Here is a 17812-nt window from a genome sequence, read left to right on the forward strand (position 1 = left end):
GTTTAGGACCTTCGATGACGTCGCAGCTTGTGATTGGTCGCGTGACCGCTCACGCGACCAATCACAAGCCGCGACGTCATCGCAGATCCTAAACTCCTCATTCTTAGGAACGGAGGCTGCCGGTTACATCGGTAAGGTCCAGGGGCCGCCGGACGGGTGAGTATATCCATATTTTTTTTTTTTAATTCTTTATTTTTTACATGAATATGGATCCCAGGGCCTGAAGGAGAGTCTCCTCTCCTCCAGACCCTGGGAACTTCTGATTCTGATTTCCGATATCACAAAAATATCAGAACTCGGTATCGGGATTCCGATACCGCAAGTATCGGCCGATACCCGATACTTGCGGTATCGGAATGCTCAACACTACTTACAACCTGCAACAGTGACCCCATTCCTTCACATCTCCTGCAGTCTCTCTCACTAGTGGTCACCACTCACCTGACTAAAATATTTTACCTCTCTCTTTCTTCAGGTTTCTTTCACTCCTCATTTAAACATGCCATCATAACCCCTTTGCTTAAAAAGCCATCCCTGGACCAGAACTGCACTGCTAACTACATACCTGTCTCTAATTTTTCCTTCATCTCTAAACTCCTGGAACGCTTGGTCCACTCTCATCTAATCCGCTATCTCTCTGATAACTCTCTTCTCGACCCCTTACAATCTGGTTTCCGCTCTTTAGGCCATGTGCACACGTTCAGTATTTTTCGTGTTTTTTTTGCGTTTTTTCGCTATAAAACGCGAAAAAAACGCTTACATATGCCTCCTATTATTTACAGTGTATTCCGCATTTCTTGTGCAAATGTTGCATTTTTTTCCGCGAAAAAACCGCATCGCGGAAAAAAACATGTTCATTAAAAATGCGGAATTGCTTGGATTCCGCAAACCTAGGAGTGCATTGATCTGCTTACTTCCCGCACGGGGCTGTGCACACCATGCGGGAAGTAAGCAGATTATGTGCGGTTGGTACCCAGGGTGGAGGAGAGGAGACTCTCCTCCACGGACTGGGCACCATATAATTGTTAAAAAAAAAAAAGAATTAAAATAAAAAATAGTGATATACTCACCCTCTGATGGCCCCCGAAGTGTTCCCGCCTCTCAGCGCTGCATGCTCTCTTCCGTTCCTATAGATGCTCTGTGTGAAGGACCTGCGATGACGTCGCGGTCTTGTGATTGGTCGCGAGACCGCTCACGTGACCGTGACGTCATCGAAGGTCCTGAACCACACCATCTATAGGAACGGACGCCGCTGAGGACATCGGCTGTCTGCAGGTGAGTATAACCATTTTTTTTTATTTTTTTTATTATTTTTAAACATTCTATCTTTTACTATAGATGCTGCATAGGCAGCATCTATAGTAAAAAGTTGGTCACACTTGTCAAACACTATGTTTGACAAGTGTGACCAACCTGTCAGTCAGTTTTCCAAGCGATGCTACAGATCGCTTGGAAAACTTTACCATTCTGCAAGCTAATTTCGCTTGCAAAATGCTAAAAAAAAAACCGCGAAAAAAATGCGATTTCTTGCAGAAAATTTCCGGTTTTCTTAAGGAAATTTCTGCAAGAAATCCTGACGTGTGCACATACCCTTACACTCCACTGAAACTGCCCTCACTAAAGTCTCTAATGATCTAATAACAGCTAAATCCAAAGGTCATTGCTCCCTGCTGATTCTTCTGGATCTCTCTACCGCATTTGACACTGGATCACCAGCTCCTCCTCACTATGCTCTGCTCTATTGGCCTCAAGGACACAGTCCTCTCCTGGTTCTCCTCCTACCTCTCTGACCGCTCCTTAACTGTATCTTTTGCTGGCTCCTCTTCCTCTCCTCGTCCCCTTACTATCGGGGTTCCGCAGGGCTCAGTCCTAGGCCCCCTCCTCTTCTCTCTATACACTGCCCCTATTAGACAAACAATCAGCAGATATGGGTTCCAGTATCATCTCTATGCTGACACCCAATTATACACTTCTTCCCCTGACATCACCCCTACCCTAATTCAAAATACCAAGGATTGTCTGTCTGCTGTCTCTAACATCATGTCCTCCCTCTATCTGAAACTAAATCTCTCCAAAACAGAACTTGTGTTTCTCCCTTCTACTAACCTCACTCTACAATTAGTAAAAGTATACTAACAGATAGGTGGGATTAGTGTCAATACAAAAACTAACCAAAAACCTAATACCATAAAAAGTCTAAATTTATTAATCAAAATATTTCCAAAAATCAAACATTAACGTTACAGGCTTTAAAAACATCAACTGTACCCGACAACTAGAATAAAGCGTGGGTCTATTTAACCTAGCCAGACATTTATACAAGGGAGGTTGTGGGCCTATACAGATACTTTTACCCTATTTATCCCTTCTTGCACCCTACCTATCAGCAGAGGTTGGCACCCTCTTGGACGCAATATGGCGCCCCCGCTCCTCGACAACTGGCCCTGCCTATTCTAATGGCTATTTCACCCTGTTTAATCCCTAAAGAAAGTCCCTGCCTGCCAGCGGAGGTTGGCACCCTCTTGGACGCAATATGGCGCCCCCAATCCTTGGTAGCTAACCCTGGTGGCCCTAATAAATCCCTTAGCTACGCAGGGGCAACTGAGAGGGGAGAATCTGTTCCCTATTCTGTATATAGATCGCCAGATATAAAACCATCAGGCCCAGAAGCTTTGCCTCTAGCCATATCAGAATAGTCCTCCACAAGTTCCTCCATATTTAAAGGGAATCTGTCACTCCCCCTGGACATATATGACCTATTAATATGGGCATACGGGTGATAGAAATGTTAAACTAGTCCTGCCTGTATGCCTCATATTAATGATCTTGTTGTGGAGAAATGTTATATTCTTTTTTTATGCTAATGAATCATTGGGGTCCTTAAGCGATGCCCCGTCCGTCAGGGGAAGAACTTGATGGATAGTCTGGAAACTGGAGAATGTACTGTAGAAGGAACAGTCCAATTATTCGTAACATCCAAAGTAAAGGGATACAGAATATCGAGCTACTTCACTCTCTGGAAATGTCTGGTCGGGTTTTTCCTGTTTTCTGGTAAGGACACCCTCAAATTCCTTATGAGGAGAAAAAACTCTGGGAGTTGATCTTGTCCATCTAAAGGACACCACCTTTTCGGTGGCCTCCGTAGGGTTATCTTTGACATTAAGGGTCTGGTTGACCGTCACAATAAGACTTTCAACCATGTCTCTCATGTTAGAGGCCTGGTCAGAGTCCAGGTCCAAATCAGCTTCGGAAACCAAGTCCGAATCCAACTCCGTTGGTGCGACTTGGGAGGACGATCAGGAAGTAGCACCACACCTTCATGCGTCTTGCATGGGGAGATAGGGAGTGAGAGGTATTTCTAGAACGACTTCGAACTAGCCCTCATGGACATTACTGGTAACAGTAGAAGGAAGTATGGTTATGGGATCTGCCGGCAGCGACGGGGAGAGGAACTGGCAACCTGTCCAGCACAGATACTAGGGTTTGAGATACCTTGGTTAAATCCGTAACGGATTGGAAAAGAGAAGTCGCCCACACTGGGATAAGGGGTGCACTTTCTCCGGAAGTGATGGAGAACTGAGTAGTAAGCACGGAAGGATTGCTGAAATCCAGGCAGAGGGGAGAAGACTGACCTGAAAGGGGTCTGCCCTTACGAGAAGAGCAAACAAAATGCTTGTCAAGTTGTAACAGAGGGCTAGCGCCCTGCTGTAGAATGAGACATGACGGAAGATAAGCAGACTTACTAACTAATGCCAGAGGTTGGGGGACAGAAAAAAGCTTGCTGAGGAGAGCGTCAGTCTGCAGAGCAGAGGTTACCCTCCAGAGAACTGTTGTACCCCAATTTGATCCAAGGGGTCCGCGGCAAAGAGTGTCCCGGACGCTAGCTGAAGAGGCTCCTATGAGACCGGTGGCTGGTTGCCAGAAAATGGTAGTCACAAAGGGAAGGGGTGGGCCTACAGGAGAAAAGAAGGTAGAATTGTCTACCGTGCAAGTGAAGGTGAAAGAAGGGAGTGTCCGCACCAGGCGCGAGGAAGGCCTGCGCGATGGGGAGGAAGTGAAGGGGTGCGGTTGAACACCACGGCAAGTCCGCACAAAAGTAAGGAAGGGCCTTACTACTTGCTGTCTGCTCAGGGGTAAGGGGACATGTGGGAGAAAAATTACCTCTCTGCTCCTGAAGCAGATTCCTCAGATGTCCTATCATGTAAGGACCAAAGCTAACGTCTAAACCTCTGTGGCTGGGTGTCTGTACCTCATGACGCCGTCTGGCTCTTGAAGCGGGCAGGGGTGGGAGGCAAGGACCGTCCTCTGGATCACCTGAACACATCTCGTGTATTAGGGGATGGGGTCCTGCAGGATAGCCAGACAAGGATACGGGGTGTCAATCCATGCTGTACTCTCTCTATGTGGGATAACAGACTGACTAGTCACACTGTTTCCCTCCAAGAGGTTAGTGAAGAAAAAGAAAAGATAAATAGTAGTGATGAACGGATATACTCGTTACTCGAGATTTCCCGAGCACGCTCGGGTGACCTCCGAGTATTTTTTAGTGCTCAGAGATTTTGTTTTCATCGCCGCAGCTGAATGATTTACATCTGTTAGCCAGCATAAGTACATGTGGGGGTTGCCTGGTTGCTAGGGAATCCCCACATGTAATCAAGCCGGCTAAGAGTTGTATCGCTCATCGCTAATAAATAGTAAAAAAAAAAAAACACCGAAAATCAAAGTAGATGTGTGTCAACTGAAAGATCCATGTCCACCGCCTCCTGACACTAAGTTAAACTGGTTAACTTGCTGTCAGTTGTTGGGGTGTACAATGCTGAGGAGGAGCTAGTTTTAGTCTGCATCTCCTAGTTGCAGCAGCATACATGGTTTCCTGTGTGCCCCGATGAAGCGATGGAGAAATGGCAATCTGTGCCATTGGAGAAGCTGTGAGAATTTGCGCATTCTGCCTCACACTGATGAGGGGCAAATACCCCGAAACAGCTGTCTGTGGATGGATACCATGTTTTGGCATAGGTGGTTTTCCTTTATTGGATGCTGCCCTTCCCGGTGAAAGACCTGGCTATTCATTGCTTGCTTTGAGAAACACGTGATGGTGTCTCCGCGGCTTTTTTACATGCATTTGCATATTTCCCATAAGGGATAGGGGCAGTGTTCTGGATCACTGCGTTGAGAAACACGTGATGGTGTCTCCTCGGTGTTGGATGTTTTGATCTCCCCGAGGTCATTCATCCTTATGTTTATTGCCTCACACATAATGGTGCTTGGACCCTCCGAACAATAAGTCAAGAAGGCATCAGCATATGGTGCTACTATAAATGGGAAGACACAAGCAATGGAACGCAAACTCGCATCAAATCACTTATCCACCCAACTGCTTTCGGCTATTCAAGCATCCACTTTATCTATTAGGGCTTGTGCACACACTGCGGATTCCATTGCGGAATTTTCTGCAGCGGATTTGATAAATCCGCAGTGCAAAACCGCTGCAGTTTTTACTACGGGTTTATCACGGATTCTATTGCGGTTTCCTCTGCGGGTTTTCACCTGCAGATTTCTATTGGAGCAGGTTTAAACCCGCAGCGGAATCCGCACAAAGAATTGACATGCTGCGGAATATAAACTGCTGCGTCTCCTCTCGTTTTTTTCTGCAGCATGTGCACTGCGGATTTCTTTTCCCATAAGTTTACATTGTACTGTAAACTCATGGGAAACCGCTGCGGACCCACAGCTGCGGAAACGCTGCAGTTCCGCAGCAAAATCCGCAGCGTGTGCACATACCCTTACAGGCAAAATAGATGAGGTGAATATAGATGTGGGTCTGCAGAGACTGGACTTGCAAAATCTCCAGGATCGTTTCGTGGGCCCGGCCATTTCTCCTCGGCCGGGCACAGCTAATTTAGTCCCTGGCTTCGGCCTGGACTAGGCCACAGGCTGAAAACAGCACCCCTATCTGCAGCACAGCACCCCCATATACAGCACCCCTATATACAATACAGCACCCCACATATACAGCACAGCACCCCACATATACAGCACAGCACCTCCATATACAATACAGCACAGTACCGCCATATACAGCATGTCAGCACCCCCTATATATAGCACAGCACCACCATATAAAATACAGCACCCCATATATAGCACAGCACCGCCATATACATCACCCTCCATAAACAGCACAGAACCCCTCATATACAGCACAGCACCCCATACACCGCACCAGACACCCATATACAGCACAGCACTCCTATATACAATACAGCACAACACCGCCATATATAGCAGCCTCCTCTCTCACAAGTCCCGACCGCAGCTTGCTCTCAAGAGCAGGGCACCAAGTTATCTGACTGCAGGGAGCGACGCAGCGCTGCCGCCCCCTGTCTTCACGGACTTTACTGCCGCCTGAGGCAAAGTGCTCAACTGGCCTCATTATAGGTGCGCCCCTGTCTGAGTCAACACTTTGATCGCAATGATTTCTCAGTGAACTCAACCAGAAAACTAACAGTTTTTTTTTTTCAAAATTTATTGAGGTTGTCTTGTGAATGACTTGGTATTCATGGTTGGTCTGTGAAGATTAGCATGTTATGCGTCAGCTAGAATAAAATGACCGATAGATGTGTTGCATTGTTTTTCTTATTCTGGGCTTTTTTTTGATGGGATGCTGATTTGTCCTTCAGTATTAACAACATTTCGACTACCAACTCTAAGAATAACTGAAAAATACAAGACATCATATCAGCTGTTCAACAGATCTGCTATTCATTGCCATCCTTCTTGCTCATTCACTCATTTCAAAAAGTCTGAAAATGGTGTGAATTGGTCGTCTTGACAATTTTAAAATACTTAAGCCCCAATTCATAAAGATGAGGAGTGTTTTTTTTTTGCTGGTTTTGACGAGGAGGGCATGGTGGAGTCAGATGCTCCTGATTCATGAAGAAGGCCATAGTGTCTGACGAGTGGCGTCTGCCTCCGTGTGCTATGCCACCAATCTTACTCCAGTAGCTGAACAGAGTAAGATTTCTGGCGTAGAGAAAGCCACAGCTCTTCATGAATTAAACAAACTGTCATTATACCCCAATTCCACCTCTGCCCAGTTTGGCTGAACTGGGAAAAACTTGTATGAAAAAGCCAACATTTGCAATATTTTTGCACAACTCGCAGTTGCCCGATTTATGCGCTCTTTTCTCTTGCCTTGGGCAGGCGCAGTGAGTGCTGCCCGTCCTCTGTCCTTATATGCCGTTTAGCTGACTGTGACAGGTTCCCTTTAATGTTGACTTAAAGCGTTTGTCAAGTCTACAATGGCAAGTTTGTAGTCTCTCTTGGTGAATCCTCCCAGCACACACACTGCACATTGAGGATTCGCCAGTGTCCACACCGGGAACGGCAGTCATGTGACCGCAAGTATTACATATTAATACTCCTGGCAAGAACCCGACAAGACTGTTTCTGGTCTACCACAGTACACTTGTATTGAGCACACCAGATCCTTACCAGTAGTATGCATATTACATACTTGAGGTCACGTGACTGCCGTTCCCAGTGCTGACCCTGGCGAATCTTCGCAGTCATCACATCCTGGGAGGGATTCACAGAGTGACTGTAGACTTGTCATTTTAGACTGGACAACCCCTTTTTAAGCAATAAAGTGGTGGGACAAACCAGTGAATATAGAGTATTGTGTGTAAAAAAAAAATAAATAAAACTGACGTTTTATGTTTCTTTTTTTAATGCAGGTGACAATTGTGTCCCAATTGATCCTCGCTGGAATATGCAATTGTTAAACACCATGAAACACTCCCTTACAGTCGATACTGGCATGGAACCAGATATGGAAATATTTAGCCAGTTGGATAGTGTAATTAACAGGTAAGTTTTAAATGTGCAATACTTGTGTGTGTATATATAATTTTCTAAGGCTGCATTATACAAAATAAATACAACTCGGTAGTCATGGGTGAACCCTTGGAAGTTCGGATCGGGTGTGTTCAGCCGTACAGTTAAAAATTTAAGTTTGCTTTGGGTACCAGAAAAAAACCTCAACCAGGACCCCATTTGCTTAAATGGGGGGGTCCCAACATCCATTGTTTGCCACCCTGTCATTTGCATGACAGTGCGACATACACTGCCTCTGGTCAGCTGTAAAATCATTACTGCCGGTCAGAGAGCCGCCGCTCACACTCTGTCAGATGACAGTGTGATCCCACAGCTGTGACCGGAGTTGAAATTTTAAATTTTTTGCCGCCAGTCACTGGCGTCGGCTGATGGGACTACTACTTCCATCAGCGTATGCCTGCTTATGCTAATTACGGCGAATGCAGGTGCGGCTGATGGGAGTATTCATCAGCCTGCATGCTAAGTAAAAATTAAAAAAAAAAGTTCCCGTGTATTTTTTTTTATAACCAGCCAGGCAAAACTGACAGCCTTGTACTTCAACCCTCAGCTGTCAGCTTTTGGAAGGGTGATTATCAAGAATAGAGGGGTCCCCACACCGTTTTTTTTAAATCATTTAAATTAAGAAATTTAAAAAACAGCTTGAGGTCCCCCCATTTTTCACAAACAGCCAAGGTAAAACAGACAGCTGGGGCTGGTAATTTCAGGCTGGTAAGGGGCCATGGATATTGCCCCACCCCCAGCCTAAAAATAGCATCCAGCAGCCAACCAGAAATTTGCATCTGTTAGATGCACCAATTCTGGTGCTTTGCCCGAATTTTCCCATTTGCCCTGTGGCTGTGGCAAGTGGAGTTGTTGTTTGGGGTTGAGGTTACCATTGTGTTGTCCGGTGACATCAAGTCCACGGCTTAGTAATGGAGAGACTTATCAATCAACTGTATCCATCCACCGTCATTCTGTCCCAGGCCATAATCCATAAACCGTTTTCAACCTGGACGGTGCCAAGATGCGACCATCCAGGCTGAGTACCACGGAGGAAGCTACTGTGAGCTCAGCCTTAGTGACCAGCGGTGACGTCATCGACGTTACCGTAGGTCACGGATGCTGCATTCCCAGCCGGGCCCCTAACCTGCGTTGACCTCGATGACATCACTGCTAGCACAGTGAGAAAAAGCCTCACTGTGCAGCGGTGAGTTCACCACAGTTCACTGTGAGAAATTTCTTGCAGTGAACTGCGGTGACTCATTGAGCTAAACGCTGCACCGTCGTGAGACTTTTTCTCACGTTGCTAGTGGTGATCTCACCGGCATCACCGCAGTTCAATGACCTGCCTTGTAGCCCAGCCTCAGTGACCTAAGGTAACCGCAATGACCTCACTGCTAGTCACTGAGGCTGAGTTCGCGGAAGCTCATTCCTTAGTGGTAGTGATGAGCGAATATACTCGTTATCCGCGTTTCCCCGAGCATGCTCAGGTGGTCTCCGAGTATTTTGGCGTGCTCAGAGATTTAGTTTTCGTCGCCGCAGCTGCATGGTTTGAGACTGCTAGACAGCCTTAATACATGTGGGGGTTGCCTGTTCGTTAGGGAATTCCCACATGTATTCAGCCTGTCTAACAGCTGCAAATCATGCAGCTGCGGTGACGAGAACAAAATCTCCGAGCACACCAAAATACTCGGAGACCACCCGAGCATGCTCGGGGAAACCAGAGTAACGAGTGTACTCGCTCATCACTACTCAGTGGTTCTCAGCCTAGACGGTCCCATCTTGGCTCCGTCCAGGTTGAAAAGTGTTTATCCCAGACATGGATTACGGCGTGGGATAGAATGATGGTAAGTGAGGAATGTGGTTGTTTTTCATTTGTTTTTTTTTACTGCAGATATTGGCTTCAGTGGAATTGGACGTTAGGTGAGTAAAACCTTTTGGTATTTTTAAATAAAAAAAAAGGATGTGTTTGTTTTTTTATTTCAAATAAAGGACTTTATTCTAACTAGGGGATTAGTATTGGAGTGGCATTTTATAGACGCCTCTCCATTACTAAGCAATTGGCTTGATGTCACCGGAGAATACAAAGGTGACCTCAACCCCACAAATATGAACCCCACTTGCCACCACCACAGGACAAATAGGAAGAGCCCGGTAAAGTTACAGAATTGGCACATCTAATGGGCAGCTGCTAGCTGCTATTTTTAGGCTGGGGGGACCAATATCCATGGCCCCTTACCAGCCTGAGAATACCAGACCCCAGCTGTCTGCTCTAGCTTGATTGGTTGTCAAAAATGGGGGGCCCAACCCCATTTTTTTAAAATTATTTAAATATTTTAAAAAAGAAACGGCGTGGGGACCCCTCTATTCTTGATAACCAGCCTTGCTAAAGCGGAGAGGTGAGTGTTGCAGCCTGCATTTGTTAGTTTTGCCTGGCTGGTTATCAGAAATGCAGGGGGACTCACACTTTTTAATTTTTTTTCTTACTATTTATTTATTTAAAGCGCAGGCTCCAGCTGATGAATATTCACATCAGCTGCCGCCTGCTCTCCCTGTTGGCAGCAGCAGGCATAAGCTGATGGGAGAAGTAGTAAACTTCTTACCTCTGGTCACAGCTGCGGGCTCAAGCTGTCATTTGACTGCGTGAGAACTGCGACTGACTGGTGGTATTAATCTTACCACTGATCAGTGCCGCCAGTGTTTCTCGCTCTGTAATGCAGATGACAGCTCGAGAAACATCCGGTGTTCGGAGTGCCGAACCCAAATGGTAAAACACCTCTGTCCAAAATATCTCCCCTATACTTGCCCCTCTCCATAATGTCTTCCACCGTGCCTCTCCATATGTCCCTCACTCTGCCCCTCTCCATAATGTGCTTCATTCTGCCCCTCTCCATAATGTCCCTCACACTTCCCCTTTTCATAATGTCCCCCACACTGCCCCAATCCATAATGTTCCCCACACTGCCCCAATCCATAATGTCCCCCACACTGCCCCAATCCATAATGTTCCCCACACTGCCTCTCTCCATAATGTTCCTTTACACTGCCTCCCCATAATATCCCCAACAATTCCTCTCTTCATAATATTTCCCCACACTGCTTCTCTCCATATCTCCCCCACCCTAGCCCTCTTCTTAATATTTGCCCTTTCTATGATGTCCACCACACTGCCCCTTTCCATAGCATATCCTCCACACTGCTTTTCTCCATTATATCACCCCCACACTAGCTTTCTCTGTAATATCTCCCCCCGCTTCCTCTCTCTAATATCCCCCCCCCCCCCCCCCCACCGCCCCTCTCCGGAATATTTCCCCCACACTGCCCCTTCTCCATAATTTCTTACCTTCCATAATTTCCCACAGATTCGGGGCCCCCTCCATAATATTCCCCCTCGATAATATGTCTCTACATTGCCCACCTGCATAATATGTTCCCACACACACACTGCTCCTCCTCACAATTTTCCCTTCATATCCATAATTTGTCCAAACAATAACACCCCTCTACAATAATAATCAATACATTAAATCTTATTTCTGTGTTTTTGTTTGTCCTCCCATTTTTTGAAGATTGACCATAGATTCTCAATGGGATTGAGATCTGGGAAGTTTTCTGGCAGTGAGCCCAAGATTTCAATCTTTTGTCTACTGAGCCACTAAAGTTCTCACATCTGCCTTAACACAGTGCACAGATCATCACTTAATTGCTCCTGGGTCGTTAACATCTTCCAAGAGCATCTTCTTTTATGATCCCATTCTTTATTCATGGCAATGTTCTTAAACAAAATTGTGAGTGATCCCACTCTCCCAACCCCACACATGAATGGTCTCTAGATGCTTTTCCTTTTGGCATATCACAGGACTTATGGTAGCGCTCGCCTTTTCTTCTCTGAACAACTGTTCTGTTAATGTCCTAAACAGTCTGAATGGGTCTTCATCAGAGGAAATATATTTACCCTAGTTCTCTGCAGTCCAATCCCTGTATTTTCTGCAAAGTTACCGTATTTCCTCTGATGAAGATCGCCTTAAAGTGTGTGGGACATTTAGGAGAATGATTGTCTGTAGAAGAAAAGGTGAGTATTTAATTGACCACTCAAAACCACAAAATGTTTAACTGGATATATATTTTCTTGACAGGGCGATTCTTCTAATCAATCGGCAAAAGCAATCTTTCACTGAAGCACATATATCTAGAAAGCCAAAAAGACTAAGTGCTTTAAAAATTGCTGTTGAATTTCACAAAGGTAGGGTTTGTTTTGCTGGCTTATTGAATTAATATATATTGTGGTTTTGATTTCTTTCTCGCTTCATTGGGGGACACAGGTAACCATAGGTGTATGCTGCTGTCACTAGGAGGCTGACTCTATGCAAATAAAGAAGAAGTAACTCCTCCCCGGCAGTATACTCCGTCCGACAGGCACCATGCAACTCAGTTTTTGCTTAGTGTCTGTAGGAGGCGGACCTGGATCTAACCCCAGATCCGCATTTCTTTTACAGGGATTTATTGTTTGTTATTAATCATTTCCCCTTTCTTTTTCAGACCTTTTTCTTCAGGGTAACAGGGTGCAGTTTTCTCACCCTGTTTTCCCCACTTTGAGCGACCGAGAGAGCAGTGTGGTTTCACCCACATCGCACCCTCTCGGACCCGCTGGGCAGGACTTAGTCCCCTGTCACCCTTTCGGTTGTTCAGGGTGACCCTTTCTTCGGTGGCCAGTCCTGCCCGTTTCCCCTCCTCATCCCTCTCCTCGGAGAGGGCTGAGAGGAAGACGGCAGTCACATCCAGTGACCCTCTCCCCCTGGTTAGGGGTTTTACAGGGGGCGTTCCTTTCTTTCCCCCCTTCGGTCCTGTGCACGCCCACAGAGTCGCACTGTCTCCGCGCTCTTTTCTACTGCTTCCTGCTCCCTGTCAGCGTCTGCTCACCACGTGGGACACAGGATTTCTCGGGGGAACACAAGCACCTGCGGCTTCCACCTGGCAGTATTTTCGGGGGACAAGGTAATATCCACCTATGTCCGACCCCACCCCGGCCTTTGCCCCCTACGGCCATCCATTACGCCTGCGCTCACTGTAAGAAAAAGTGGGTCTCAAGTCAGCCATCTCCTTTCTGCCCGTCCTGCGTTCCTCCTACCATGTCAGTACCCCAGGAAGCTTCTAGGTCCCGGGATGAGTGCACACCCCCTCCCCCGGAGTGGGCTGTTGCTATGTCTCAATCAGTGTCCGACCTGACTAAGGTATCTCAGTCTCTGGTCCAGGCACTTGAACGCATCCCGCTTCTCTCTAATGCCACTAGTGCCACGAACGCCTCACACGGCGATTCGCTCGCACCTGTCCTAGACCCTCACAGAGACAGACCGGACAAAAGAGACAGCAAGAGGACCTTATCTAGATCTCCCTCCTGTTCACCGGACCACATCGGGATTCCCCTATCTGCCCGTTCCCCCTCCTCTCAGGCGGACCTCGGGTCTGACGTAACGTCTCAGTCGGAATCTGACTCGGATGCAGATCAGACTTCCGGAGCACAGGACATGGTCGATAGCCTTATTTCAGCTAGCGTTCAGACGCTTCATCTTAAAGGATGAGGCAAGCTCTCAGGACGTCTCCGTTGCTTTTAAACGGATTAAACGTCCGTCTAGGGTTTTTCCTAATCACAATGAGTTTGACAGCACTACCTCCACTCACTGGGAAAACCCTGGTAAGCGTTTCCCCGGCAGGAAACTGCTTGACGTGTTATACCCTTTTCACTCCGACCTTGTCTCCAAATGGCCCGAGTCTCCTAAGGTTGACCCGCCCGTGTCCAGGCTATCCTCACAGACAGTTCTGACTATTCCGGACGCGGCTTCCCTTAAGGACCCCATGGACAGACAAATTGAGATGCTAGCAAAATCGATATTTGAGGGCTCCGGAGCCTCCCTTTGCCCTAGTTTCACCTCGTCATGGGTAGCCAAGGCTGTATCAGCCTGGGCCAAGACTCTTCGCAGGGGCATTTTGGCCTCTGCTCCTGCTGAAGAACTGTCTGAATTAGCGGATCAGATTTCGCTGGCAGGAAAATACCTCATGAATGAATCCCTTGATGCAGTGGCCTGCTCTACCAGGGCTAACGGCAACATTGTCGCCATTCGCCGAATTCTTTGGCTAAAGGCGTGGAACGCTGACCCCGCATCTAAGAAATCGCTCACTGGTCTGCCCTTCCAGGGCTCCAGACTCTTCGGCTCGCAGCTAGATCAAATGATCTCGGACGCTACTGGCGGTAAGAGTACCTCCTTACCCCAGTCCAAGCCGAAACGTCCCTTCAACAGGAGGGGCCCCCAGTCCTTTCGTCCCTTTCGGTCTTTTGCCTCTTCGGGAAACCCCGTCCAGGACCGTTCCTCCTCACAAGGGGACAGAAGAAAACCTTCATTCAGGCCTCCGCCACGCTGGAGAGCCAAGAGCCACCCCGCAAAACCATTGGGATCTCGGGGCCACAGGTTTTCTAATAAATGACGGGTCCCCCCCACCTGAAACTCCTTCCAGGGTGGGAGGCCGCCTTCTTCTATTCTCAGAGGTTTGGCTTTCAGTAGTCGACGACGCCTGGGTCAGGGAGATCATCACGTCAGGCTACAAAATAGAATTTTCTTCGCCCCCCAGGAAGACGTTTCATGCTCTCTCGTCCTCCCAAACAGCCCTCTCATTAATAAGGGCTTCTCCAGGCCGTCGATTCGCTCCTCGCCTCAGGAGTGCCGGTGCCTTTTCGCCAGCGGTTTTCCGGGTTTTATTCAAACCTGTTCGTGGTTCCAAAAAAGGACGGCTCTCTCCGTCCGATTCTGGATCTCAAGCGATTGAACCGCCACCTTCGGATTCGACACTTCAAAATGGAATCTCTGCACTCGTTGATCGCGTCCATGGAGCCAGGAGAGTTCCTGTGCTCAGTGGACATTCGGGATGCGTACCTTCACATTCCGATTTGCGTACAGCATCAGAGGTTCCTCCGGTTCGCGATCAGGGACCATCATTACCAGTTCACTGCCCTCCCCTTCGGGCTGGCATCTGCTCCCAGGGTCTTTACGAAGGTCATGGCAGCTGTCATGGCCATTCTGCGTTAAAAAGGGATTCTGGTAATCCCATACCTCGATGACCTTTTGATCAAGGGCTCATCCCGGCGGGATTGCAGCCAGAGCCTCCAGCTTACTCTGGACACCCTAGTTCGCCTAGGCTGGTTGATCAACTACCAGAAGTCTTCCTTGATTCCAACCCAGCGGCTGGAGTTCCTAGCATGGAATTCGATACCTTTCGGGCTCAGGTCTTCCTTCCCAAGGAGAAGTTTCTTTCTCTTCGTCGGGGTGTCAGAGCGCTAAAGGGTCCGAGCCCTCTGTCCCTTCGTCTAGCCATGAGGGTTCTGGGGAGAATGGTCGCTTCTATGGAAGCGGTCCCCTATGCTCAGTTCCACTCTCGTCCCCTCCAGCTGGCTCTTCTGTCTGCCTGGGACAGGAATCCGCTTTCACTGGACCGTCCGTTTCGCCTCTCCCCCAAGGTGAGGCAGTCTCTCACTTGGTGGACGCTGTCCACCTCCATTCTGCGCGGGAGGTCATTTTTCCCTCCCCACTGGCAGGTGATCACCACCAACGCCAGTCTCCAGGGTTGGGGAGCGGTCTTTCTCCACCTCACAGCCTAGGGCCGCTGGACTGCTCAAGAGGCGTGCCTCTCGATCAACCTCTTGGAAATCAGAGCCATCTTCCTAGCCCTCATCCGCTGGGAGTCCCTCCTCTCGGGAAAACCGGTCCGCATTCAGTCGGACAACGCCACGGCCGTGGCATACATAAACCACCTAGGGGGGACTCGCAGCAGTCAAGTCATGGCGGAAGTGGCAAAAATTCTCCGCTGGGCGGAGGGTCACGTTCCCTCTCTGTCAGCCATCCACAACCCAGGGGTGGACTATTGGGAGGCCGACTTTCTAAGTCGCCAGGGCATCGTGGCGGGCAAGTGGTCTCTTCTTCCCGCAATCTTCAGCCAGATTTGCCAGCGGTGGGGCGTTCCAGACGTCGACTTGTTGGCCTTCCGGGCAAACCACAAGGTTCCCCAGTACGTCTCCAGGTCTTGGGACCCGATGGCCGTCGGATGCGACGCTCTCGTGATCTCTTGGGCCCAGTTCCGGATGCCCTATCTGTTCCCGCCTCTCCCTCTGATCCCAAGGGATGTAAAGAAGATCAAGTCGGAAGGGGTCCCCGTATTCTTGGTAGCTCCAGATTGGCTTCACAGGGCCTGGTACGCGGAGCTGATGAACATGTTATCGGACTTTCCGTGGAGACTTCCGGATCTTCCGGACCTTCTTTCACAGGGGCCCCTCTCCCACCCGAATTCTCGGTCGCTGAATTTAACGGTATGGCCGTTGAGGCCGCGGTCCTGAAGAACATGGGTTTTTCTCTTAGCGTCATCCAGACTATGATAAGAGCGAGAAATCCAGCCTCCTCGCGTGTCTACCACAGATGTTGGAAGGCCTTTTTCCGATGGTGTCGGGATAACAATCTGTTTCCTATGACCTTTTCCCTTCCTTCCCTTCCCAGCTTTCTTCAAACGGGCCTAGATTCGGGTCTTTCCCTTAGCACTTTGAAGGGTCAGATCTCCGCTCCATCCATTCTTTTTCAAAGAGACCTGGCTTCCCTGCCTCAGGTGAGGACCTTCATCGAGGGGGTCGCTCATATAGCTCCCCCTTACCGTTCTCCTGTTGAGCCTTGGGATCTCAACCTCCTCTTAGATGCCCCTACAGCGGGCGCCCTTTGAACCGCTTCCGGACGTTTCATTCTCACTTCTATCCTGGAAGGTAGCCTTTTTGGTCGCCATCACCTCCATTAGAAGGGTTTCAGAGCTGGCGGCATTATCCTGTCGTTCTCTCTTTCCAGTCCTGCATCAGGACAAGGTGGTTCTTCGTCCGGTTCCTTCCTTCTTACCGAAGGTTGTCTCATCTTTTCATATCAACGAGGACATTGTCCTCCCGTCCTTTTGCCCTTCCCCGGTTCACCCATTGGAGAAATCCCTTCACAAGCTGGATGTGGTCAGGGCTATCCGGATTTACATTGCCAGAACTGCCTCTTTTCGTCAGGCCGATCCTCTGTTCGTCGTCTCGGATGGGCGTCGAAAGGGACTCCCCGCCTCCAAGTCCACGATTGCTCTTTGGATCCGTTCGGCGGTTCTGGAGGCATACCGTGCCCAAGACAAACAGCCTCCTTCGGGGGTGAGGGCTCACTCTACCCGGGCAGTGGGAGCTTCCTGGGCAGTTCGTCACCAAGCTTCGGCCTCACAGGTTTGCAAGGCCGCTACGTGGTCATCCATGCACACCTTTGTCAAATTGTATGGGGTGCATACTCCGGCTTCCGCGGACGCGAGCCTGGGTAGGAGGATACTGCAGGCGGCGGTTTCTCACCGGCCGACCTAGCTCCTCATTTTCTGCATAATACCCGCCCTAGGGACTGCTTTTGGACGTCCCATGGTTACCTGTGTCCCCCAATGAAGCGAGAAAGAAAGAGGGTTTTTTGGTTCTTACCGTAAAATCTTTCTTGGAGCCTTCATTGGGGGACACTGCACCCTCCCTTGAAGTTGTACCGTGTTGGCTAACGTGCCGTTGTTGTGGGTTGGTACATAGGTTGAGTTTTATATTACCTGTTCCTACTACTGCTTTTGCACCAACTGAGTTGCCTGGTGCCTGTCGGAGGGTGTATACTGCCGGGGAGGAGTTACTTCTTCTTTATTTGCATAGTGTCAGCCTCCTAGTGACAGCAGCATACACCCATGGTTACCTGTGTCCCCCAATGAAGGCTCCAAGAAAGAGATTTTACGGTAAGAACCAAAAATCCCTCTTTTCTGGGTTCCAAATTTGCCACCACATAAACAAAAAGCATAGCAAGAATACCTTATTGCTATGTGCTTACTGTGGAAAACTCGACAAACAAAAATATTTTTAAGAGTT

At 48.5% G+C, this 17812-nt stretch overlaps 1 protein-coding gene across 2 annotated transcripts in view; it reads left to right on the forward strand.

The window, feature by feature from the left end:
* The window catches only part of MDN1 (midasin AAA ATPase 1), a 334505-nt gene that overhangs the window by 202678 nt on the left and 114015 nt on the right, over positions 1-17812 (forward strand). For both annotated transcript variants that reach the window (XM_077289726.1, XM_077289727.1), the window contains 2 exons: positions 7737-7869; positions 12012-12118. In XM_077289726.1, the coding sequence (XP_077145841.1) occupies positions 7737-7869; positions 12012-12118 (240 nt within the window). The remainder of the gene's footprint in view (positions 1-7736; positions 7870-12011; positions 12119-17812) is intronic.

The sequence above is a fragment of the Ranitomeya variabilis genome, chromosome 2 (genome assembly GCF_051348905.1).
Source record: "Ranitomeya variabilis isolate aRanVar5 chromosome 2, aRanVar5.hap1, whole genome shotgun sequence".
Classification (NCBI taxonomy): Eukaryota; Metazoa; Chordata; class Amphibia; order Anura; family Dendrobatidae; genus Ranitomeya; species Ranitomeya variabilis.